Source organism: Xenopus tropicalis, chromosome 3 (genome assembly GCF_000004195.4).
Source record: "Xenopus tropicalis strain Nigerian chromosome 3, UCB_Xtro_10.0, whole genome shotgun sequence".
Lineage (NCBI taxonomy): Eukaryota > Metazoa > Chordata > Amphibia > Anura > Pipidae > Xenopus > Xenopus tropicalis.
Genome location: NC_030679.2, coordinates 106,103,970 through 106,129,454, shown reverse-complemented (window position 1 = coordinate 106,129,454; position 25,485 = coordinate 106,103,970). Strand labels below are relative to the sequence as shown.

The window sequence follows — 25,485 nt, the reverse complement described above, 5'->3', positions numbered from 1 at the left end:
TTTTTCAAACATTTTGAGAATTCCAGTCTGGTTCAGCACATGTATAACTACAGTGGTGTGAAAAACTATTTGCCCCCTTCCTGATTTCTTATTCTTTTGCATGTTTGTCACACAAAATGTTTCTGATCATCAAACACATTTAACTATTAGTCAAAGATAACACAAGTAAACACAAAATGCAGTTTTTAAATGAGGGTTTTTATTATTAAGGGAGAAAAAAAATCCAAACCTACATGGCCCTGTGTGAAAAAGTAATTGCCCCCTGAACCTAATAACTGGTTGGGCCACCCTTAGCAGCAATAACTGCAATCAAGCGTTTGCGATAACTTGCAACGAGTCTTTTACAGCGCTCTGGAGGAATTTTGGCCCACTCATCTTTGCAGAATTGTTGTAATTCAGCTTTATTTGAGGGTTTTCTAGCATGAACCGCCTTTTTAAGGTCATGCCACAACATCTCAATAGGATTCAGGTCAGGACTTTGACTAGGCCACTCCAAAGTCTTCATTTTGTTTTTCTTCAGCCATTCAGAGGTGGATTTGCTGGTGTGTTTTGGGTCAGTGTCCTGCTGCAGCACCCAAGATCGCTTCAGCTTGAGTTGACGAACAGATGGCCGGACATTCTCCTTCAGGATTTTTTGGTAGACAGTAGAATTCATGGTTCCATCTATCACAGCAAGCCTTCCAGGTCCTGAAGCAGCAAAACAACCCCAGACCATCACACTACCACCACCATATTTTACTGTTGGTATGATGTTCTTTTTCTGAAATGCTGTGTTACTTTTACGCCAGATGTAACGGGACACGCACCTTCCAAAAAGTTCAACTTTTGTCTCGTCTGTCCACAAGGTATTTTCTCAAAAGTCTTGGCAATCATTGAGATGTTTTTTAGCAAAATTGAGACGAGCCATAATGTTCTTTTTGCTTAAAAGTGGTTTGCGCCTTGGAAATCTGCCATGCAGGCCGTTTTTGCCCAGTCTCTTTCTTATGGTGGAGTCGTGAACACTGACCTTAATTGAGGCAAGTGAGGCCTGCAGTTCTTTAGATGTTGTCCTGGGGTCTTTTGTGGCCTCTCGGATGAGTTGTCTCTGCCCTCTTGGGGTAATTTTGGTCGGCCGGCCACTCCTGGGAAGGTTCACCACTGTTCCATGTTTTTGCCATTTGTGGATAATGGCTCTCACTGTGGTTCGCTGGAGTCCCAAAGCTTTAGAAATGGCTTTATAACCTTTACCAGACTGATAGATCCCAATTACTTTTGTTCTCATTTGTTCCTGAATTTCTTTGGATCTTGGCATGATGTCTAGCTTTTGAGGTGCTTTTGGTCTACTTCTCTGTGTCAGGTAGCTCCTATTTAAGTGATTTCTTGATTGAAACAGGTGTGGCAGTAATCAGGCCTGGGGGTGACTACAGAAATTGATATTGAAATTGAAAATTGAAATTGATAAACCACAGTTAAGTTATTTTTTAACAAGGGGGGCAATCACTTTTTCACACAGGGCCATGTAGATTTGGAGTTTTTTTTCTCCCTTAATAACGTAAACCTTCATTTTAAAACTGCATTTTGTGTTCAATTATGTTATCTTTGACTAATAGTTAACGGTTTTTGATGAGCAGAAACATTTAATTGCGACAAACATGCAAAAGAATAAGAAATCAGGAAGGGGGCAAATAGTTTTTCACACCACTGTATCTGTGAACTATTCATGTGTGTGGCCATATTGCACTACTATATGGCATTTGTACAGATATGTGCAGAAGAGGGAACACCCTGCAGGATAATTTTAATTCTATGATGTGCTTTCCTTCATACCAGGCACGAAAAAGCAAAACAAACTTTTTAACGTATCATGTCTTTAACACTGATATCATTACCTCCCAGTGGCTGAACACCAGCTGTGGGCTGGCCAGGCCACTTGTTCTCTTTCTTATTTCATCAGCAAAGCCAAAGCTTTCAGCCACCGGCAGCACTGCCTTGATAATGAACATGTCTGTTCCTTCTTTCATCTCTTCCAACAGAACACGGCCTTCTCTTTTTGACAGGACACCATAGACTCGACCTGTGAAAAGTTTAGAAAAATAAACAACATAAATCCCCATGCCAGCTTTATTCATTCAGTCAACTGCCTTAAGTACAATGACTTGGTTTCGAATGTCTTCACCAGAAAAACAAATGAAAAACAAGAAAGCAGCCATACCAGCAGCCTATATTAGCACATAAAGCACAAAGCAACCCTGCAGCAACAATGGTTTGTATTATATGCTGCTGTCATTTTAGTTTTAAAATGTGTATATTTTACCAAACCAAACAAAATCTGATGTGTCAGCACTAAGAATAATAATAATTATACCTATGCATTTACATTTAGGTGTTTTATTCCCAAAACATTGGCTTAAGTGGTTTATGTGAAGCCTCCTGTCACTGCTCTGTGTGTGCCAGCCAGGGCCCTATTATAATATCACCAGCCATGACAGGTGGATAGGGGCACTCTATGCTTTCTGCCAAACAGCAGGGACACTGAGAGTGCCCTGTGTGTCTAAAGTGGGCATTGAGGTTTGGGTTGTTTGTTTGCTTCTTTGTCAATTTACAAAAACATTTTCACTTTGTTTTCTACATAGTTTTACTTTACTGCATTTTTTTTGCTCATTTTAACTCAAACAAATACTATGTCATCCAATCAGGTCTCAGCAGCACTGCTGCAAATTTGAACCTGTATACCCAGGAATAGAACCAGAAAGCATAAGAATTTTAGGTACTACAACAAAAAGAAAAGGAAATGTGTAACTGGGTGCTAGGAGTTAATGCACTAATTACCACCTATGTATATACTTTCCAGAACTGCCAGTCTCTTAACTTCACATGTTTGCTTAGGCTAGTGCCACACGGGGCTGATCCTCGGCCTGCAAAAAAAATGCAGTCTCAGACTCAGCCCCTACACTGGCACCAGCTTCCTACCTTGCTTGCACTGAGAAGCATGGTGCAGACAGACGTGATGGATATCAGCCAAAAAACGCTGGAGTTCCCATTTCCAGCCAATATCTGCCAACGTAGGGTCTGATCCTCGGCATGTGTTTTTCTGCAGGACGAGAATCAGCCCCATGTGGCACTAGGCTAAACCTAATCCTGCAGCTTCAAACATAATTACATATTGTAAATAAAGTAATAAAAAAGGCATATTCATCAAGTTCAATTATTGTCCAGGTGAACTTCTTGGTGATCCAAAGGCAGACACTTGAATTTGAGGGCTGCGGGTATGACCCTTCCATGGATTTATATGGCCCCTTAGTCAGGTCAAGGACTCCATAAAATTCCTTTTACAAATCATTGTTGGGTGCCCGGTCGGCTTGTTCCGCCCCTGCTTGTAGCCCCAATGTCCCACCCTATTCCCAGCATTAAACGTACGCAAACACGCACAGGGATTTTTATTTTTTACCTCATGTCCAGAGCACTGGGGATTGGCACATGGGAGATTTATTATCAAATCTCCCACGCATGCCCAGTTCTTCAGACTGAATTAGGCTGCAGCCAGGCAGCATGCTGCCCCTAAAATGTTGCTGCCCTGCACCCAGGCTTTGTGACCTTTACACAAATCTGGGCCTGTCTAAAGCCATCTCCAATTGCCATAGACAGTATAAACATAGCATGTGTTGGTCTCTTCCTCCATTCACTATTTTGGTTGCATACATTATGTGTATGTAACTTACATTTGTGCTCTTAATAAATCCGCCCCACTGAATTTTACAGACACACATCCCTCTCCTTACGGCTTAGGGCCTAAACTGTCTGTGTAAGTTCTGCAATAATGGCATTTTGTTGTATTGTATTTCTGCCATACAGACTGATATATTTTGGCAACACAAGGCACAAAAGCAGGGCTGCTAGGCTGCAGGGCTCTTTAAACCCACTTGCACTAATTAATCATATAAGACTGCCCTTAGCTATGCACTATGTGAATGCTTGTGTACAACAAACCTAACTATTCTATTCATTTGCTGGGCTATAGTCTGCTTGATTGGCTTGTCCAGTTCATGACTGGCATAGGGTGCTATAGCATGAGATTCAACTATAAATCATCTCCCAAAAATATCCAATGCAAGTTCATCTCTAGTGTGGCTAAGGTATAGGACCTCCTGCCCATCAGTACTCCTGGAGCATACCATGGTGAAGGACTGTGCTTTTTTAAAGAGGAGATGAAAGTTTTCTCTGGCAAAAGTCCTGATTTATCAATGATAGATACTTTATACTCCTCAGAAAAATACCAATTATTTAATATTTAAACATTTATTGTCTACGCTGGAATGACTTCATTAGGGTTTAAACATTTAGGTGTTAAACTTTAGATTATTTTACAGACGTACTGAGCACTAACACCTTCTGGGCTCCCCAGTTCAAACTTTGATAAACCTGCCCCTAACTATCTTTTAACATAATGTTAGGACCCAAACTGCTGCTGTCACTGTTTAATGGATACAAAGACAAATACTAGTGTACTCCAGACATACAGATTTAATTGGTGCAAACACATAACTATAAGACCAACATCAGTAGGTCAGAGTCATTTGTGCTACATTGATTTAATTGATTTTGCAGTCCCGTAAGTACCTGCCATTTCTTTTAGAAGCCGGTTGCTCATGTTATATCTACTGGACACATTGTGGAGAGGCATCCTGCTCAATGGGATGGAACTAAACTGTACTTTAATCCTATCAGCCTTTTTCATTGTAAATTTAATTTATAGATACATTACATACATAGGTACAATTATATTATTTACCGTTTCTTAAAGGTGAAAAAATTAAAAAATTTCTGAGATTATACATTAATTTAAATGGCCAATGGTTTTACAGTTATGTAACAATTTAAAAGCAGCTTGTCTGTATGTTTATATCCTCTGCTCCCCTGGCTCTGACTTCTAAAACAATGTTGCAAGCCAGCTGATTATATGCCATTAAAAGACCTGGAGGAGACCTAATTCCTATTACATTATTCTAAGAAGTCAGACCCAGAGAAAATGTAATTTTTTGTACACTAGAAAGCTGCCTAGAATGACATTTTCTTTCATTATGAAAGACCCCTTTAATAAATATTCTTAAGCCAAAAAGCCAAAAGTGCCAGACAATGGAGTTGAAAGGGATAAATATTCTGAGGAAAGATGGGAATAAAGGTTTTGAGTCCTGACATACGCAAGATATTTAATATAGGAACAACACATTAAACAAGACCATTTTGAAGAAGAACTAACCCCTACAGACATAGGTAGAAATGCCAAACTTTATATACTGAATTATTGTACTAGCCTTTAGTTTCAGAATCCCTATAACCCTAATGATCCAGGCCTTCAACATTGTACACGGGGGTCGTTATCTTGTATTTTGTGTGTCAGTGACTCTCATGCGCTCAGTGTGCTCTGAGAGGCTAAGCTTAGGGGTCACTGCAAATCATCAAGCAGAAAATCAGGTTTGTTTGTCATAGATGTTGATGTTACAGGGCTGATTATTAAATTCTGATGCTAATTTCACTGGTTTCAGAGCTGCCCTGTTATTAGAACATGAATAAATTACTAATCTAATAACTAAGCCTTATATTGTGACATTTCTATTCTATATATACAGTATATTGTGCGTCGGTCCCTACGCTCAGTTACTGAAAGCAGCACAGAGCATATGCAGTGAATCGGCACTACACACGGGAACTACTGGGGCATATTTGGAGGCACAGATCTTCCCTGCTAAAGGCTGGTACAGAAGCAAGAAACATAATGGATAGCCTTTATGTCCTACTTCTTGGTTAAGCTTTATTCTCCTTAAAGAGACAGACTTACCCTTAACTCAATATGAATGGTTATTTTTATTTTTTTTTTTTAAACCAGAATATCATCCATTTCTGAACCTGCCCAAAGTGCAATCCTGTGCAAACCACCTATGATTGATAAGGTGGGTAAAAGGGTAAAGTAGAGCCCAAAACATGGTAAAATTAGCTTTCTTCAAATATTATATACATTAGGTAACCCTCTGTGCAATTTGTTTTTGTAATTCACATTAAATGTAACAATATTATGGTAATTGCTTCCCAGGGTGCATTTTATTTTAACACGTGCTTTTGGCTCTGTATAGCTAGAGATCACACAGTTGTGACTGTCAGGTGCCATTTATCTCACATGTGTGCCAGACACGCTGCCATTCCCACTGATAGTGTGACTTGAGCCGCAATGATTCCTGCTCCAACCATTTGTCTGCCAAAATATCCCCATTCCCATAAGCACATTTGGTACTGTGCCGTCTAGCTGCTTGTGAGCTAGATTGTTTGGCTTGTATGTGCTACAGCAAATATACTGCACCCATTGTTATAACTGTTTAGTAATTTTCAGTGCAGCTGTATATGAGGTCCCATCACTGATTTGTTACTACAAAGCGAGCTTACATATTTTGGCAAAAGTGTGGTACGAACACCTGTAAATTATTCTTCTCTAACCCTTAAAGCTACAGCATATTCCTTTACCCTGATTTAGAAGCAATTTTTGCTTGCCTTTTTTTGCAGGACCTACACTTGTTACTTAAACATTAGATTAAGTGAGTGTCCTAAATTAACTTTAGTTACAAGGCAGCATTTGCTTCAAAAGCACAATAAATAAATATAAAGAGAATGAAATCATTGTTTTTAAGTAAAAGGGAGCCGCCAGTGGATATTTATACTCCAGCCAGACATTCTTTATCTTCAGTTTGTGTTACTCCTTATGATGAATGCATTACAAAATCATGAGATAAAGAATATTTTGGGGAATTTTAATGACATGCACTTTGAGGTTTGCAATCTACCAAGTGAACCTTGGAGAGACAGCTCAGAGCCTGCCAGATAGTGCGCTTTCAGAAGGAAGAATTTAAAAGAAAGGCTGATGAAGAGTGTTTGCCTTGGGCCTTTAAGTTCACAGTGAAAAATGCATTTTCCATGCAGTAATGTAACAGAATGGCTTCTTTTGCACTTGAAAAAAGATAAAAAGATATTTCTTTTTGGTCAATTAAGATTTAATGGAAGAACAGGATTTTTTAAGTGTAACACAGCAGCTTTCTCAGTTTGTCTGCATATTTCATTAGCACTGCATCAAGCATCAAGGCTGTGTTTTATATAACAGAACAGACATGTCAAACCTGCAGCTATCCGGCTGTGGTTGAACGGTACCTCCCAGTGCATACAGCTGATAAGCATGGGTTGGGGAGTGAACATAGACTTAACTGGAAATGGGTGCATAATGCCAGGAGTACTTGCTTACTGGTAAGTGCCATTATAAACTAGCACAAAGCCCGTTAGAGCCCACAGGCTGAGCCCTAGACGACGTTACTACTGCATCATTTTAAAACTGGACATGTATGGTATTTACATGCTGAATGTTTGATCAGTAAGTGATTTAGATGGAGGGCACCTTTGAAATGTCTGACTTTGCCAATTTATAAATGACAAAGATAAGAATACAACCTTTTTAAGTGCTTGTCTGTAAATAAAGGCAGAATACATATTTATTGTTTATAGAGGTGAGATTTCACTGCAAAGGACAGAAACAGAAACCTGTGTTTTAACCTTCCCCCATCATAAAAATGATGGGCTACAAAGGGACTTAGGAGTATTTGTTAAATTCTTCACACACATAATGTTAGGAATTGTTCTGCAAACCCGCAAATCTATGGTTTTTTCTGTTTGCATATTTCACAATGTCCATTTCTGAGCACAGAGACCTGCAGATGTTCCATGAATACAGTGTTTGCCTGCATTTTGTACCTTTTATACTCATGAGGAATTGGAGTGGGGAGACGCAAGTAGGCAACCCCCTCCCCACCCCCAACTGCAGGGGTGCTGCTGCCATAAGGCAAGTTGAGAAACTCACCTAAGGTGGCAGCACCCCCAAAGTCACCAGGAGGGACAAAAAGCTGCTCCTGGTAACTTTCAAGTTAGCAAATGCAGGCCACAGTGGGGCCCTGTCCCCAGAAGGCAGAAGGTAGTGACAGAAACTCACCTAAGGTGGCAGCACCCCCAATGTCACCAGGAGTGACAAAAAGCTGCTCCTAGTAACATTCAAGTTAGCAAATGCAGGCCACAGTGGGGCCCTCTTCCCCGAGGGCAGAAGGTAGTGACAGAAACTCACCTAAGGTGGCAGCACCCCCAATGTCACCAGGAGTGAAAAAAAGCTGCTCCTGGTAACATTCAAGTTAGCAAATGCAGGCCACAGCGGGGCCCTCTTCCCCATAGGCAGAAGGTAGTGATAGAAACTCACCTAAGGTGGCAGCACCCCCAATGTCACCAGGAGTGACAAAAAGCTGCTCCTGGTAACTTTCAAGTAAGCAAATGCAGGCCACAGTTGGGTCCTGTCCACAGAGAAGGTAGTGACAGGCTGGGGCAAAAGTGCTCTCTAAAAGAGTGTGCTCTTGTCCCCCTTGCTCCCCTGGATCTTGTAAATGACCCACATAATGTCAAAGTGCATGCCAAGCCTCTAGGCTTACTATGTAGTTGGTGGCCAAGGGTTAATCTTTTTTTTTCTCTAACACCACAGGTATATTTAATAGTTAATTCTGTTTAATTTTGGATTTACTCAATGAAATACCGGGATGCTCCCAACAGATTGTGTGCTGTCAGGTACACAACTGATATTACTGATTGGCTTACCTACAGTAATACTGCACCAGGCATTGCTCATCCATTACAAAAACTCAGCCCATTTATGAATTTATAACCTGTTTGAAGCTTGCAACATAAATATGAATGGAGGGATACATAATTATAACTATTATAAATGCAGCAGCATGTATTGGCAGACGACTTAAAAAAATATATATCCATCAAGTTCTGTCAACCTTTTGTCCCAGTGAAACCTGTCTAATTTAATAGCAGTGGAAAGCCTGAAGCAGAAATTTGCTTGGGGTCAAGGATGCTAAACTTAGAAGTTTTTTAATTATATCTAGTATGTTTTTAGGAGTGGTTTCAGTCAACCTAGCCTGATCTACACAGCTCAGTGACAAGGCCTGACATAAGCTTGATGCCTCAAGTGATTCTGATTTATCTGCTCAGTAAGGCACCCATCATCAGAACTTGCTTCAAAGGAAAAAGCTGCACATCCCCATGATTCCATTTTTTAGGGGGGATTACAGTTATTACACAGAGACCCTGTCACATAGCTGTATCACTGACAATATGTTCATAACAACTCACATTTCAGTCAGGATCCCTACTCACCTAACACTTCAGCAGTTGCCATTATTTCACACGTGTACATGGCAGCCATGAGTCTCTGGGGTTTAACTTGGAATGCATAACGACAAGCTTCCTTCATAGTGGCTATAAGTTGTCCAGAAAAAGGCCCATAGCAATCTGTCAATAAGTCACCTTTTCGTTTGCTGAAAGGTCTTGCACCATTTTCAGGAATTAACTCTGTTTCCTCAGTGGCTGATGTTGAGATATTATTGATTAAGGCCCCAGTTGTCCCAGTTGTCCCAGTTTCACTATGTTCTGGCTCTGTTCTGGTATCCACTTCTGAATCTTGGCTAGCACTATCTTTAGCAAGCAAAGGCCTGCTCAGATCCAGCTTTTCCACAATAAAGCACACACCCATTAGTGGTTCCTCGCACATGGGGCCAGCAAGAGTTGCTAGCTGAAATCCACTAACAATGCTGTTGTCAAAATTTCTATATTTCCCCTCTCTAATACTTTTTTCAAGGCACTGCCAAACTGATGGCCTGTCATAACCTTCAATTCGGTTCAATAAGATATTTGGGCCATAACGTCTTGGGCCAAAGGACCATATCTGGTCCACAGCATTCCTCCACCTTCTTCCTTGCAGGAGTTGCTGGAGATTACTTTTGAATGCGGTTATCCTTTCAATGGCTGACTCATTAAAATGAATGGTGTAGCTACCTTCATTTAAAGCCATATTTATTTGCTCCATTGTTCTTATTAAATCACTGTTTTTTTCCAGAAGCTGCGTCACTTCTTCTGGAAGGGGCATGGCCCTGACACTCAGTGTAGCTAGCTTATTTGGTGTAGTCAAGGTGACTAAGCCATCAGGGTCAACCTGGACTCCTTCAGGACACTTGCTCTGCTCTTCTTTGACTTGATGTATGACCGCAATCTTCTGTTGCTTTCCAATCTCTTCATTCACCATATCAACTTTAGGTGGCCTTATGATAGTTTCTCTAAACGGTATTATAGGAGCAGACGAACTGACCTGAATCTTAGCAAACCTAAACAGGCAGAAAAGGAAAAATAACTGAGTGAGAATATATCTTTGCTAGACATAGCATACAGTATTGTGACTCCAACCAAGCAGAAATTTAATGTAGCAATAATACTTATATATGTACTGCTAAGACAAAACAATTACTAGCACAATATTTTAGCAGTGCATACATTATTACAACTCTGTTCTTCAAAAAAGCTGGGACACTGTGTAAAATAGAAATAAAAAGAGAATGGGATGATTTGCCCTATATAATTGCAAATAGTACAAAGACAACATATTACATGCTGAAACTGAGAAATGTTATTTTCTGAAAATGATATGCTTGTTTCTAAAAAAGTTGGGACATGGGCATGTTTCCTGCTGTGTTGCATCACTTCTCCTATTAACAGCCCTCTGTAACATGTGGGAACTGAGGAGACCAATTGGGCCCAAAAAAGGAGGCAGTGTTTCTGGATCACGTTTATATATGGTTTCTTCTTTGCATGGAGTTGTAACTTACATGTGTGGATTCTGAAGTATTCCTGAGCCCATGCAGTGATTCCCACTACAGAATTGAATCTGTTTTTATGCAGTGCCACCTGAGGGCACACAGACCATGTCTATGTCTCTTGTGCACAGAGATTTGTTAGGATTCTCTGAATCTTTTAACCTTCCTGACTCCTTGCTCCGCCCCCCAGCGTGACATCACACGCTCCCTACATGTCAATCCTGGTTTGCAGAGCTACGGTGTACATTTGATCATTGGGATCTATGGAACATGCACTATTTGTATAAAAACTGAAAAAGTAAGTTTTATACTTTTATCAGCTAGGTTACTCCATTTAAAATACAGAGCTTTGATTTCTTAGAACCCGGGGCAAAGAATTAAAAGACAGAAATTATTCTTTCAAGTGATTTTATCACGCATAGAAAATTATGTTGAATAAATTGCTTTTTGTATAAACTAATAATATACATACTTGTATAGAATTACATCAGATATTGTCTATGTCACTATGCAGAGGTGCTGATAGTGAAGGTTCATTTAGGTTTGCTATTTTGCATGGCCTATTTAGAGGGCACTGTGCATTATAAGCATACAGTCTCTTTTGAATCTCTCAGCATTCCTATTGATGGTCTCCAGAAGATGGGCCTGACTATATTAGAAGTAAAGTGCACAAAGTGATCTGGTCACTACAGATTGTCTCATGGGACAGACTTTAGTGACTTCTACTGTATTTGTTCAGTAAGATTGACAGATCCTGATTTTATTGATATTTATTTTGATTATTGAATCTTAGCAGAAGCTGCTGCATTTCCCCCCCTAGGCTTATACTCGAGTCAATAGGTTTTTCCAGTTTTCTTAGGTAAAATTAGGTCCCTCGGCTTATATTCGGATCGGCTTATACTCGAGTATATACGGTATGTACTGTAGATGATGAAGTCCCAGAATTCTTTAGAATTTAACATTGAGGAACATTATTCTTAAATTGTTAAAATATTTGTCCATGCAGTCTTTCACAGAGTGGGGTCCCCCTCCCCATCTTTACTTGCTCTTTTTATTATATAACATTTTCAGTCTTTTCATGCCCTTTTTTGAAATGTGTTGTTGACATCAAATTCAAAATGAGCACATATTTTTTAGAAAGCAATAAAATTCCTGAGTTTCAACATTTGATATGTTGTATTTGTATTCAGTGCAATTAAATATAGGGTTTAAATTATCTGCAAATTATCCCATTCTCTATTTATACTTTACAGAGTGTCCTAACTTTTTTGAAAACAGGGTTGTACAGTTAGAAAAGGTATGATCTGGTTTATCTCTAAATCATTAAGCATCACAAAGAGAACAGAAGGATGGGATATAAGTAGGAAAAAGCCCAAACATTATTAGCAAATGGAAATCTTACTGCAAAAGGCCAAATGACTGCACAATTTGCAAACATCTGTGCCAATATCGGGATGGTCAGCCTTACTTTAAACTTTCAAGTTGCATTCTTAAAGAACCAAAACAGAGTGAAATTTCAGGAAATAATCTCCCCCTGCACAAGGAATATTCCCAGCACCTGCTATGCCTTTGAGGAAAGGAACCTGACACTCCTGTTTCAGACTGATGGATGAGGTTGGTTACACTTGGTGCTGCATCACATTTCACTAAGATCAGTTTAAGTGGTCTAGCTCCTAACAAAAGTGGCTGTGAAATGAACTAAAAGCTAAACTGCTAGTTATGAAGCAGTGACCAGCTAATGCACTAAATTCTAAATGGGAAACAAAATGTGCATTTTGGAACATGCCCCAACTAGTTTCCTAAGCCTAGTACTATTTGAAAGAAATATTGTGATGGGCTGCTTTTAGAATGTAACCGTATTCAAACACAACAAGAGGCGTGAAAATTGACCCTTAATATTTTCTGTAGTAATTCTAGGCTAATTAGGGTAGCAGGAAGATATGGAAGTGTGTTTAGACAGATTTAATTGAGTTATTGGCAAGTGAGGAAGACATTCATTTTCTTTAAATTGGACATCTTATAATACAGTATGTTCATTTAATTTATTAGCAGCCTGGGAAAGTAATTATTCTTGCAGGTAATTGTAAACACAAAAACAGAGTGATAATGAAACTACAATAAGATTTAATAAATGATGTGGTAGAAAAGGCCTTTGTTTAAACTAGAGCCTCCTAATGAGTTGGGGGGCTTAAAAATGCCTATTTATTATGCTGTGTAAAATGAAATTCGCTGAAAAACGGTGTTAAAAGCTGTGCTAAATAAACAGAGAAGTTTGCAGTCTGAACATTAGATTTTCCGCCATTATTTCACGTAAGTTCTGGCAGAAGAAAAAAATTATGATGTGTAGAGACCCATTTTTTACACTACATAAAAAAAATCTGCCCCTTACTGTGTGGCCAACATGGAAGCTACAGTTACTAACATTGTATAAGTACAGTCCATTGTTTAAAAGTATATACATGAATGAATATAGATGGATAGATAGATGTCATTAAGCAAAACAGTTAATCAAAGACATAACAGAATTCCAAACCATGACCCTCCTAACCCGAAGAAAACAGTAACAAATCTATTTTGCCCTAGCAAATTAAAATAGCTAGCAAGCAATTCGGAGTCTCTAACACGTGCTAACAATTTGTATGCATAGCAGAGGAATGATCAGAAGCAACTGTGTTAAATGGAAAAGTGTTGTCAAAAAGGAATTAGGCCTTTGTAACTGAATCCGCAGACACTTTGGAAGCTTGGTTAGTGTTGGGGAGGGGCTGGCTTAAATACTGTCCTGGGTAAAATGACAAATGATATTGTTTAATAAACAATATGTATTTTTCATATTTCTATCAGTGATGTCCAACTAAAACTCCCTCTGCAAAGGGAAAATATTACAGTAACCAACATAAATTAGTGAGGATTCAAGGCCAGTTACTATCTGATTACAGAAATATATGTATTTTTCAACCTCTCTCTTAAATCATCCAAGCAGCGCTGTAGGTGAACTTCTCCAGCAGTGATCAGGACATGCTCTCCAGTTTCTTGTATTAAAACCTCCACGCAAGGGTCAGCCTGGTTTAAAAGCTTCATTCCTTTTACCAGCTGGGGCATTTCACCTAGAAAAAATACATAATGGTGGGGGGGGGGGGGGGGTTTAATCATGTATTACATTTCATATGGAGTACATATCATTATTCAGAAAATCCTTGTCCCATAGAGCTCTAAATTGGATGCTTGGATGACCCAGTCTAACTTTCTCAGGCAACAGATACAGTATATAAAATATTTATATATATATCGCCCCAGCCAGTGCAAGACAGAGAACTTTTTATGTCATCTTATTCAGTGTGCTGGAACTTTCACCAATTGCTATTCAGCTGTTTCTAAACTGCAGTCAATATTCAATAACTAGTAATTACTTAGCTCATAAAGTTGCCCCTTGCTCTGTACATGTCACTGCCTGTGTTTAGTAGGAGTGAGATACAGTTGGCACATGAGTGTCCCAGGCACAGTGCAGTCTTGCATGTAAACCACTATGGCACTGTCACTATAGCAACGAGATGCTTTTAGTGAATCTGGAGACCTTTAGACACTAACACATACAATAAGACCTAACACATAAAGACTTAATTGCATATGTATGAGGCGGTCTCCTCAACTCTTTTGACTTCTTTGTGAATCCCCACTCCTGGCTCTACCTAAGCTGATCAGAAAACCCTGCGCTACACTGATGAGCCCCAAGAAGGGCAAAACCAGTTTGTAGTTGGGAATCTGATCAGCTATTATCCTGGCTTTTGCTTTAAAAACCCAGTGGGTGAGCGTTAGCTTATAGGATAAACCCATGTTAATGGGATTTTTCTAGGAGCCTAAAGGAATTTGTTCCCAGAATCCCTTTGACTTATTTGCATACGTATCAGGCGGTCTCCTCAACCCTTTTGACTTGAACATAACATAACACCAGTATAACACATAATACAGTTATGGGACCAGTTATCCAGAATGCTCGGGACCTGGAGTTTTTTGGATAAGGGGTCTTTCTGTAATTTGGATCTTTATACCTTAAATCTACTAAAAAATATTTTAGACCTTAAATAAACCCAATAGGATTGTTTTGCCTCCAATAAGGATTAATTATACCTTAGTTGGGATCAAGTACAAGGTACTGATTTTTATCACAAAGAAAAAGGAAATATGTTTTAAAACTTTGAATTATTTTATTATAATGGGGAGATGACCTTCCCATAATTCGGACATTTTTGGACGGGTTTCCGGATTCTATACCTGTAACACATAATAACACTACCACAGACAATAAGGTCAGTTGCCTTACATCTATGCTGTTCAGCTTTGTACATGTATTGGGTTGATTATTTCTCATACTGCATGTTCATGGGACAATTATATTAAAGTGATGGTGTCATGCAAATATGTTTAACGAGCATGACGAGAGTCACAACCCACCCATGGGTCTTCCATACATCATCACTTACTTATATTAATCCAATAAGGTGTACATTCTCTTTGCTTGACAACTACAGTATATTAAACAGATTTTACATTTTCAGCTTTCATTCATTTAACTGTTTTGGATCAGATATGTTTCCACTTTCTCTTCCACTCCATTGTGAGCACAAAAACACCTTGTTTAGAATTTAGAGCAAGCCAGCAAGTAATTGGAAGTGGAAGCAGCTGGCATGAATGTGCCCATGGTGAATAGTACTTAGCAGGTATTAAGTAGCCCCGGGATTAGATTCACTCCAGAAACTAATAGCATTCCCTCTTGAAGGGGAACTGAGGTTGAAGTGGATTTGGAGAAAGAAACAGGAGCTGAACACCTAACAGTATCAATAATGTAGAGAAAAGACTGACAAGAGTTAGCATGAGGCTGGCTAGCATAGGGAAGGAGATTAGTCATATAAAAGGATTTGGGATGATAAAAGAGTGGGAGGGAGAAACATTCATAAATGTTTAGCTGTGTAAATTAAACATTTAGTGTTTGAAACATTATTTAATAAAGTAAAATCTACTCAGGTTCCACCACTTTATCCAGTATATAAAATTGCGCTTGTGCTAGGCCTTTACCTACTCTAATGAGTGCATTATTACATTGTGCTAAGTACAATCATAATGTTCACATAAAATAAATAATTATTATTATAATATTATTATAATAATATTATTATAATAATTATTATAATATTTTAATAACCCATTTGATTTAAAGGGGATATACTGTGTAAAAAATAAGATGACGTTGGCGCATTATACTCCTCTAAATATATAGGGAATGTGCCGAGAAAAGCTGCGTTTCAGGCTGATCTACAGAAAACCATTTTAATATGCTGAAATCCAGCTGCAAAACAGTTCTTCTCTTCCTGCATCATTTGAAATCCTGGAAGGGAAGGAGGGCCTAAAACATTGATGTTACAAATTGTAACAACTTTACAGCTTACAGACAGCAGGCAGAAACTACATAAACCACAATGCACTGCACTGTCCTTATCGACATCACGTGTGCAGGGGATTGTGAGATCTGGAGGATGCAGGCTGAAGGCAGGCTGAGGTCAACTACTGTTACATTTTTTTGAGCCTTAAAGGACATGTAAAGCCTACATTTGCCTACAATGTATATCAGCTCGGCACGTCTCCCCCACCCAAATGGCATAATTTGTACTGCATATTTCCCCTCCATTTGCCAGCACCATCACATTTTCCTAAACCAAATAGCAGCTTTCACCCGGTGGCCATTTTTTCTCTGATACATAATCAGTTACGTTTAAATCTGCAAACAGCATACACACACAGACCCTTATTAAGCATACATTTCATCAAGGATAAAGAGGCTCACACAGGCACAACTGTCTCTGATAAAAGTTCTGCTTTGTTTGAGCACTGTAATGATAAAGCTGAGCTCAGGAGAAAAAAAATTGAAGCAGACAGCTAGAGCTGAGTTTCTATGGGAACCAGCAATGGCATCTCTTCACTGGCTGCTATACTGGGGGTGTGTTTAGTAATGTGAGCTTAGAACAACTGAGCATGCCCACAAGCCAACAGCCAAAGCAAATTCCTGAGGGAGGGGTGCGAGTGGGTTACAGGAGGAGAAGCAAATCCAAGTGATTAAGGAGATGTCACAGCCTTACTATTAACCTCTGAACAACCAGAGTGGCAGGTATTGAAAGATTTTAAAGAGGCTGTTCACTGATTCAATTTTTGTGTGGGGGGTTTACATGTCCTTTAAGTAGTCAGCCAGATCAGCAGGATAACAGGGGGCCAGGCTTAGGTAACTGTTTAAAACCATATTATTACAACACAAATCATGAAAAGGCTGCATTTTTTAAATTGTTGTATATTGCAAAGTTGCTAGAAATTATGTTAACTTTTCAAAAGCTTAAGTTGCGTTTGAGTTCCCCTAATAATTTTTAGCTAAAATGCCAGAAATCTTGTTTGCATTTAAGTAAAACAAAAGTAATACAAACTTTAGGGAGGCTGATTATATATAGTATTTGAACTACACTATATAGATAAGGGTATCTGAGCACCTGCCTTTTCCATTCCAAAACTAATGGTATTAGTATATGATTGGTCTTCTCCTTCCTACTCTTACACCTTAGGGAAGGCTTTGCACCAAATTCTGGGACATTTCTGGCAGTATTTGCTTTCGTTCAGGACACAATCATTATTAGAATGAACACTGATGATGTAGATCAGGCCGGGCTCAGAGTCAGAGTTCCAAATTATCCAACAAGTGTTCAGCTGGGTTGATGGCTGGGGCTCTGTGCAGGCCAGTCAAGTTCTTACTCTCCAAGCTTTGCAAACCCATTCTGTATGGACTTTATTTTGTGAAACAGGAAAGACCTTCCCCAAATAGTTGCCACAAAGCAAAAACACAGAATTGTTACGCATCGTTACACATTTAGGAAGGCAGTGTTCTCCTGGCATCTGCCAAACACAGAATTGTCCATGAAAGGGCCAAATGTGGAAGCATGTGCGATTCATCACTCCAGAGAATGCACAGATATTTCGAAAATAGTTCTATGATACATGCTTGCCCAAACCTGATGTGGACACCAGAAGATGGTGGCACAGCACTGGCTAACCAGTAAGTAGAATCACTAATTGGGGGCTCCCCACAGTAATTTGACCTTTCATAGTATAGTACTGTATATAACCACAGCAGTTTCACTCCTCTTCACTTAAGTCATGGTTAAATCGTTCTGCATCTAAAACTTTGCGGATATCCAGCTCTCTCAAATCTCAATACCCAACATCTATGTGCATATCCTTTTGAGGCCTAAAATGACACTGACATATTTTGTCAGCTCTTACAGCCTTCTGATAAAAGAGTCTGCAGACTCTCTTTCATGTTGGTTACTCTAAAGAAATCTGACACTTCCATAAATCATATTTCATACCATAAAATTCAGTTTATAGTTCATATTTCCATAAAGCCATGTCATAATCTCTTCCCCCTCACTCTTTAATACAAAGAATCTAAAATGTGTTCTTTCTCAGGTTTCATTGCAAAAGTGAATGAAGAGACCTGTAGTGCACCTTCTGTTCCTCATCAAACAGCTTCTGGCACTTGCATATCAGTCTAACATGGGAAGGTCAGAAGCTATTTTAGTTGAGAAAGTAAAAAGAAAAAAAAACTGCTTTATTAAAAAAACAAAGTATTTTTTTTTCTACTTAGATTGGTATTTAGTGGTAAGTGCAACACAGCTGCCCTGGGAAGCATGGGGTTGCAGTATGTAGGTTGCAGACATACCAGCATGTAGTATATGGGCAGATGAAAACTGATCTGAAAGCCACTATAATGTGACACAGTAACTAGCCTGGCAACACAGGAACAGATTAAAGCTCCTGATTGTGGCATAGCGTGACTAGGCAGAGGGAAGCATGCACAGGCAGAAACAGGGTATAGACATAGATTTAAAGGGAGTCAGTGCAAAGTAAGAGAATCTGGTGCTGAGGGTCCATAAGCGTGAAGACAACTTACTTGGATGCTTTGGTTCAACAGCTACCCGGACAATTGGAGTTGCTTCAAAATTAAGAGGAATAAAGGGTGGACAAGCTGGTGAAGTGGACAGTGTTGCTGACTTTAGAACAAATTCTTCCAAACCTCCAATACCTAAGAAATAAAAAAAAATTAAAATAAGAAAAAAAGGTTAATTAAAGTGGATGGAACAGGCAAAAAAGTAAAGTAAGTTAAATTTGAATAAGGTTACAATTATGGCATATACAGTGGTGCTTAAAAGTTTCTGAACCCTTTATTTTCTATATTATTTCCTTTGTTGCCAAGATTAGTCGCCCACAGGGTAGCAAAGATCTGTCTTGGGCGACTAATCTCTCTGTGGGACATTACCCTTAAAGGAATATAGGTATAAATTCTGAATTTATAATAATACAGAACTTACTATACCAGCCAAGCAGGCCAATAACAATAATGATCTAGGCCTTTAGGCTAATGCCCTATGGAGGGATTAGTCGCCCGTGCTAGCAGAGATTTATCACAGGCGACTCACAATTTCATCCATGGTCTGCTGCTTTCTATATTCTAATAAGTTGGGAGCTATATGTGGGTATGGTGCCTTTAGAGGAATAAAACTGTTTTAGTATGGGAGGTTGAGAGTTTCTCAATCATATGGATATATCTCTGCTATAGTAGTGAATTATTATATGTAATCTGGCAGCTTTCCATACTTTTTATTAATGTTATATCATCTGTTGACTTAGAAGGCTTAGGTGACTTTAGAAGAAATGCAGAAGCAAGTTTTTGTCAACCAGGACCATCCTACATTGTACTGCTAGTGTGTCAAACATAATAAGGATTTCTTCCACTAGCTGTTTAAATTCACCCCATCCCTTAAAAAAAAAAAAAAAAGGAAAAAAAATCAAGATAGAACATTTTTAAATGCCTGCCATGCATAGAAATCTTTGCCTGTTAAAGTAGTAGGGAAATTCCATTCAAATCTACTAAAAGTTTTGGAATGTTATACAGGGTACAAGTACAAGCAAAACAAATGTGAAAAGGTTTTGGTAATTGCATTAAATGGAATGTACTGAGCACATGGAGTCACACAATTTAATGGGCCATTAGCAAAGAAAAGCTCTTGCTACACTATAATGTGGTGATTTCTAGAAAATGCCTCCTCCCCAAGGAGTTATCTCTAGCTGCCCATATAGCAGATGGATGCTAAAGAAGTACCTGAAGACAAACAAACACACTCTCATGACAAGTGAAGGATAACAGTAAGCTGGCACCAAGGCAATGCAATGAAAATGTTTTTCTGTGGGTTTCCCATTATAAAAGGCAGCATTAAAAAAAAAAAAAACAAACACAAGTGTTGTGCGAGCCCAGAGCAATTTCATAAGGTTTCAGCATGCAAGTCTCCACAGATTTTGTAAAGTAAAATAATGCTATTGGGCATAAAGCATGTGCTTCCATGACTTCCAACAGTTCCATCGCCTGTATCTCATGGCAAACGATGAAACAATGATGCCGTACCATTAAACCCAGCTACTTCTGGGCAGGGGCATAGGTGGGGGTTCCATTAAGAAACAGACTGAAAGCAGTGCACTATACCTCCCATATAATGTCACTTCATTGAGCCACACATAGCAAAGTAAAATCCCAAAACCAAAATCTTTATGACATTGAATTTTAAAATTCATTGCTAGCATTGCCATGAAGTAAGGCTTTTATGCTAATGACTTTTTAATGGGAAATTAAATTGTTGTAATTGATACAGCTAACACTGTGGGAACTTACTGGCAGTGAATGAAGGGCCTGTAGTGTGTGGCACATCTGCATTTCATTCTCTGTGAGCATTACATTTACATTTTCTGCACTAGCATGGTGAATTCAATTAGACACACGCCTGCTGATTTATAGCCCATGCTAAATTTATACCTACAAATTGCAATCATTGTGGCAGCTCAGGTATGAATTATGTTTAAATATAATCCGTTTTCATTGATTTTGCACTTTATTTTCTACTAGCATAAAACTGGCCAAATCCTTTTTACACTAATTTTTTTTTTTTCACTATCTTTTCTTGTTTGCTTGTGAGCAGTGATTGAAGATCTAAATGCACATTACACAGAGGAACAATTCACTATATGCACATTTTTATACTATTGCTATTTCATAACCACAGCTTATGTTTTCCCCAACAATCATATAATCACTCACAGCACTAAGTAGCCGATTTTTAATCAGAAGGCCTAAGGGCCATGACACACCGGGAGATTAGTCGCACCGCAACAAATCTCTGTTGTCGCAGGTGACTAATCTCCCCGCAATGCCACTGGCTAGAATGTAAATCACCGGTGGGATGGAATACGCGTTGCCGCAATTTGCCGAAGTCACCAAAGTTTCCTCTCAAGGCGACTTCAGCAAATCGCGTCGCTGTGTATGCCATCCCACCGGCAATTTACATTCTAGCCGGTGGGATGGCATTGCAGGGAGATTAGTCGCCCGCGCCAACTGAGATTTGTCGCAACTAATCTCCCTGTGTGTCACGGCCCTAAAACTCTTTGCAGATAGTGCCCTGATGTAGGATCCTAGCATTATAAGGCACCAATGCTAACCATTGCGCCACTGTAGTGCCCAACATAAATGTGATACATTTAATGGCCAATGTATGTAACCCACTTATTGTACAGCGCTGCGGAATATGTTGGCGCTTTATAAATAAATGTTAATGTAATGTAATGTAATATAGAAATATTGCAGTATAGGACACAAGGCAACAGGAAGTATTGTGAATCACTATGGAGTATGTGGCCTGTATGCAACATATGGGTGAAAGGATAGGTGAATAAATCTTTAGGAAACAATCAAGTGCAAGCCCTGTTAAATACATTCCCAGCACATCAAAATCAGCTTCTAGCCTACAAGAAAAGCCAAGGTGGCATCTGTTTTAATCGGTGTATGTGGCAGGCCCAAATGCATTGTGGGTGGTTTATTAATAAACACACACACTTGTCAACAAAATTGACCAATACAGGCACTGACCTTAGCATTGGTCAGGTAGCTAATCAGCCAAATGGATTTGCCAACATGTTCTATGGAGCTCCGCACTGTTCTGTAGATTAAGTTGTCTATGTTATCTATGTCACTTGAACTCATACACAAGTAGAGACATTGGCAGAGTATTTTTAAGCTATTATACTATTAAAATATTTTACTAATCACTGTATTAGATAGATTGCAAAAAGCAGAATTCTTCTTGATTTTTGTGCCTCCAGTACTCAGGTCAGTTCCTTGAAAGGAAACTGCCATAATATTTTCTTTGCCTGCCATTTGTTTCCTTACAAAGCAGCTTTCTCAGAAGAAATACAGTTTTTGGTATAAAAAATAAAAAAGCACAAAATAGAAACTCAGAGTGGATATTGGGCATTTGAAGAGAAAAATATATGTTCAAGTAAAATAAAAATTGATGTCGAAGAGAATAGAAGTAGAGCTAAATAAATGATTTGCAGCTTCATATTGGAGCAGCCCTAAACCAAAATATAGTCAATTCTAGAAGGAAGAGAACCCAACAGGAGGAGCTTTTATAGCTTAAAGGGACCCCTGAACATCAATGATTTGTCCATCCCATAAACCACTTGTTTCATATAGAGATGCAAGGTGCAAAAGTGCTGGGACACTTACAGTTAGAGACATTTATTACCAGAAAGTTAAAATCATTTGAAATGGATCCTTTGGGCTGCCTTCTAGTGGCTTTTTAATGATCCTTTTGGCTGCCTAGAGAGGAGCATTTACTGCAATAAGACAAAAGGAATGAGTAACCTTAAGCTACTACCAGCTGAGTGCAAACACAGTTTCAATCTTTACTATATAAACCTGGTAATTTTTTTTTTTTTTTTTTTTTTTTTAAATCTTCAACATGGGATACTTCCCAGATGCAGAAACCAATGTGTAGTGTTTATGGTTAGAAGTCTGTATACAGAGTAAAGAGATATAAACTGGGTATTAAGTAGCGAGATTGCTACCTGCCTGAGCACACTGCAACAGAATCTGCTTATTGTCTGCTAGACAAGACATTTCTGTTTCCGGAGGGGATGGATACACGGAAGAAAGACTAAGCCAATAACCTGGTTTGACTCCAAGCTGGATATACATATGTTTGTTGGTATACAGTGTGAGCAGACAGTACTTCCCGTCTAGTATCAAATCTAAGAGAAAACACCTGCACAATCCATTATCTGAGAACAAAGCGAGGCCTTTCCAGCTGGGATACTGTGTTCCGATCAATGTACATTCTAAGAAGAAACATAGGGAGTATTCAGAGAGCCGTGTATCACATAAATCTATCTGTGCGCTGCTGTAGGTAGAATGAGCTACTGACATGGACTGGAATAGATATTGTAAAGTGAACAAGCTGAGTAACGCACTTCATAGCCGCACTCAAACGCTGTTTAATGATTTTTATGAAATAGTTTTTAGGAAAAAAATCAGCTATGAACTCTGCAGGAAGACTGGCCTCGTAAATATCAGCTCAGACAAGTTTATTTAGTGTCTTCAAGGCTAGTTCATATTGGGTATGCGGGAAACTCTCCAAACTGTGGCAGCTACTTTAGCGGTCATTATTTACTCAACCACAACAAAACACATAACAGCCATATACAGGGAGCAGCATTGTGACACACTTTTGTGTAAATAGATTTCCAACAAATTAAATATACAAATAGTGTAAATCACCAAGGTCACACAATCTCACAATTTGTTTTGATTTCACAATAAACTTTAAACTCAGCCACCACTATACATGACATTAAAAGAGGGCCACACCAGTGACTAAATTACCCTCCATTGCCTTCTATGACAGCAGTTAGCTGTTGTGGGAAGCAACACTATCCAGTCTAAGTACTACATTTGTGTTGCAGGCTCTTGCAGTAGGATGCTCCACGATATTCTCATGCTATCACCCAGTAATTTCAATATGAAGAGGAGGCACCTGGCCACTGATGGTTTAGCATTATGGCATAAGGCTGACTGCAACCGCTGGTGGCTCTCTACAGCATTTTAGGCCATTTTCTCACAGTATTAAAATGCTATACAAAAGCAGACCATCCTTAAACTGACCCTACAACATCGAATCCCTTTGGATCCACTGGTTTAAACAAGTGCATTATGTGCTATTTGGTGATAACCTAAAATAACCAACCTTACATAACCAATCAGGTACTGATACAGCATAAGGGAGTTTTTGCAGTGTTTGAAGGCTATCAATAGTAAATGTTACACATCTAAGAAATCTAACAAAAAATACTACTACTAAAACAGCTTAATTTATTATTATAAGGATGTTATAAATTCTTCTAAGATTGTAATTTCTATAGGCCAGGGACCTGCTTTCTCTAACTCTTAATCTTAAAGGCAGTTGAATTTTTGTATTGCTATTCTGTTACCACATTGTATCCCATCTTTTCTGCATTGCTTTAATGTACAGTACTGTGTATCCATGTAGCACTATATTATTATAAACATTATAATTACAGCTAACCTGTTTAAGGAACATACTAAAGGTCAACTGCATGTTACCTGCATGTTAAAGGAAAAACTATACCCCCCCCCCCCCCCCCAAACAATGTAGGAAGAGTAGAAAAACTAAGCAAAATGTCTGACTAGTCTGTACCTCTTTACTTTACCGTTACACATAGGCAACAAATGCATTAGCAAAAAAAAAAATCCTGTGAGCATTCACCCTTTCTGCTATGATATGTCCTACACCACTGTCTATTTCTAAAACATTTAAAAGCTCATTGTGGTGTTTTTTTATTGGTCATTTCTAAATACACAATTTACTGGAAAAAAAATACAGTAGAACACCCCATTTTAAGTGGCACAAAATCCGGGAAAAATGTAAAATCAGTCAGGTAATGGCATTATGTATTTTATATTGGCGGGAGGGAGAAAACATAAAATCAGTGTTTGTATGAGGTTACATTGTAACTAATTGTAAATGAATTCAAGAAATAATAAATACTGTGTTGTCATTGGGAAATACATAGCGAGCAACTCTACAAAGAGCACAAAATCACAAGCCAAATGCACTTATATAGGTAGCAGAAGTGTGAAGTTGATTTTTGTTAGGATTTGTATTCTTTATAAATTGTATTTTTATTTGCAATTTAAACACATACCATTTCACCTGTTTAACTGGCATTGCAAGTCTGGGATACTTAACAACAGGGTGGCCAAATTCTAGAAATTGCCCCAATGCACTATACTTAGAGACATTTCAAAGGTTTCAGTCACTTTAAAGTGGGTAAAACCCTCCAAAAATGTCTAGAATTAAATATTTTGAATGGTTTGAAAATTAAATGAAATTGCCATTGAAAGCAGTATCTGTCTATAGCTTCTATTCTCTATACTGGCATTTGTGCTACATTGTTTTTAGCGGCAGAAGCAGAAATGAAGACAAATACTGCACTTAGATGCAGTTACATGCACAAAAAAAATAACTAAAATCATTGAACATTTTCAATGAATGTATATCATTTTGAAGGTCATAGAAGGAAAAGGGTAATGTTAACATCTTATGTTTTTAACAGTTCATCAGGGAGAAGATAAGATTTAGCTTAGACAAGGATGTCAAGCACATGGCATGGATTGTTGTGAAGTAGAACTCCTATAATTCCACACCAGCCAGGGTCAAAGGTAGGGCAGGACAGAACTGCCAACATTCCAGACTAAAGAACTGGGACATTTTGGAGATCTTTTTGATCCATACTAACCCAGCACCATTCCAGAGATGGTTATCACTTTAATATGAACCTTAGGACA

At 38.7% G+C, this 25,485-nt stretch overlaps 1 protein-coding gene across 3 annotated transcripts in view; it reads right to left on the bottom strand.

Moving 5' to 3' along the window:
- The window catches only part of efl1 (elongation factor like GTPase 1), a 160,858-nt gene that overhangs the window by 17,874 nt on the left and 117,499 nt on the right, over positions 1–25,485 (bottom strand). For all 3 annotated transcript variants that reach the window (XM_004912621.4, XM_002940100.5, XM_012959520.3), the window contains exons 16-19: positions 18,688–18,819; positions 13,660–13,807; positions 9,214–10,217; positions 1,869–2,053 (exon numbers count right to left, since the gene is read on the bottom strand). In XM_004912621.4, coding sequence (XP_004912678.2) covers positions 1,869–2,053; positions 9,214–10,217; positions 13,660–13,807; positions 18,688–18,819 — 1,469 coding nt within the window. The remainder of the gene's footprint in view (positions 1–1,868; positions 2,054–9,213; positions 10,218–13,659; positions 13,808–18,687; positions 18,820–25,485) is intronic.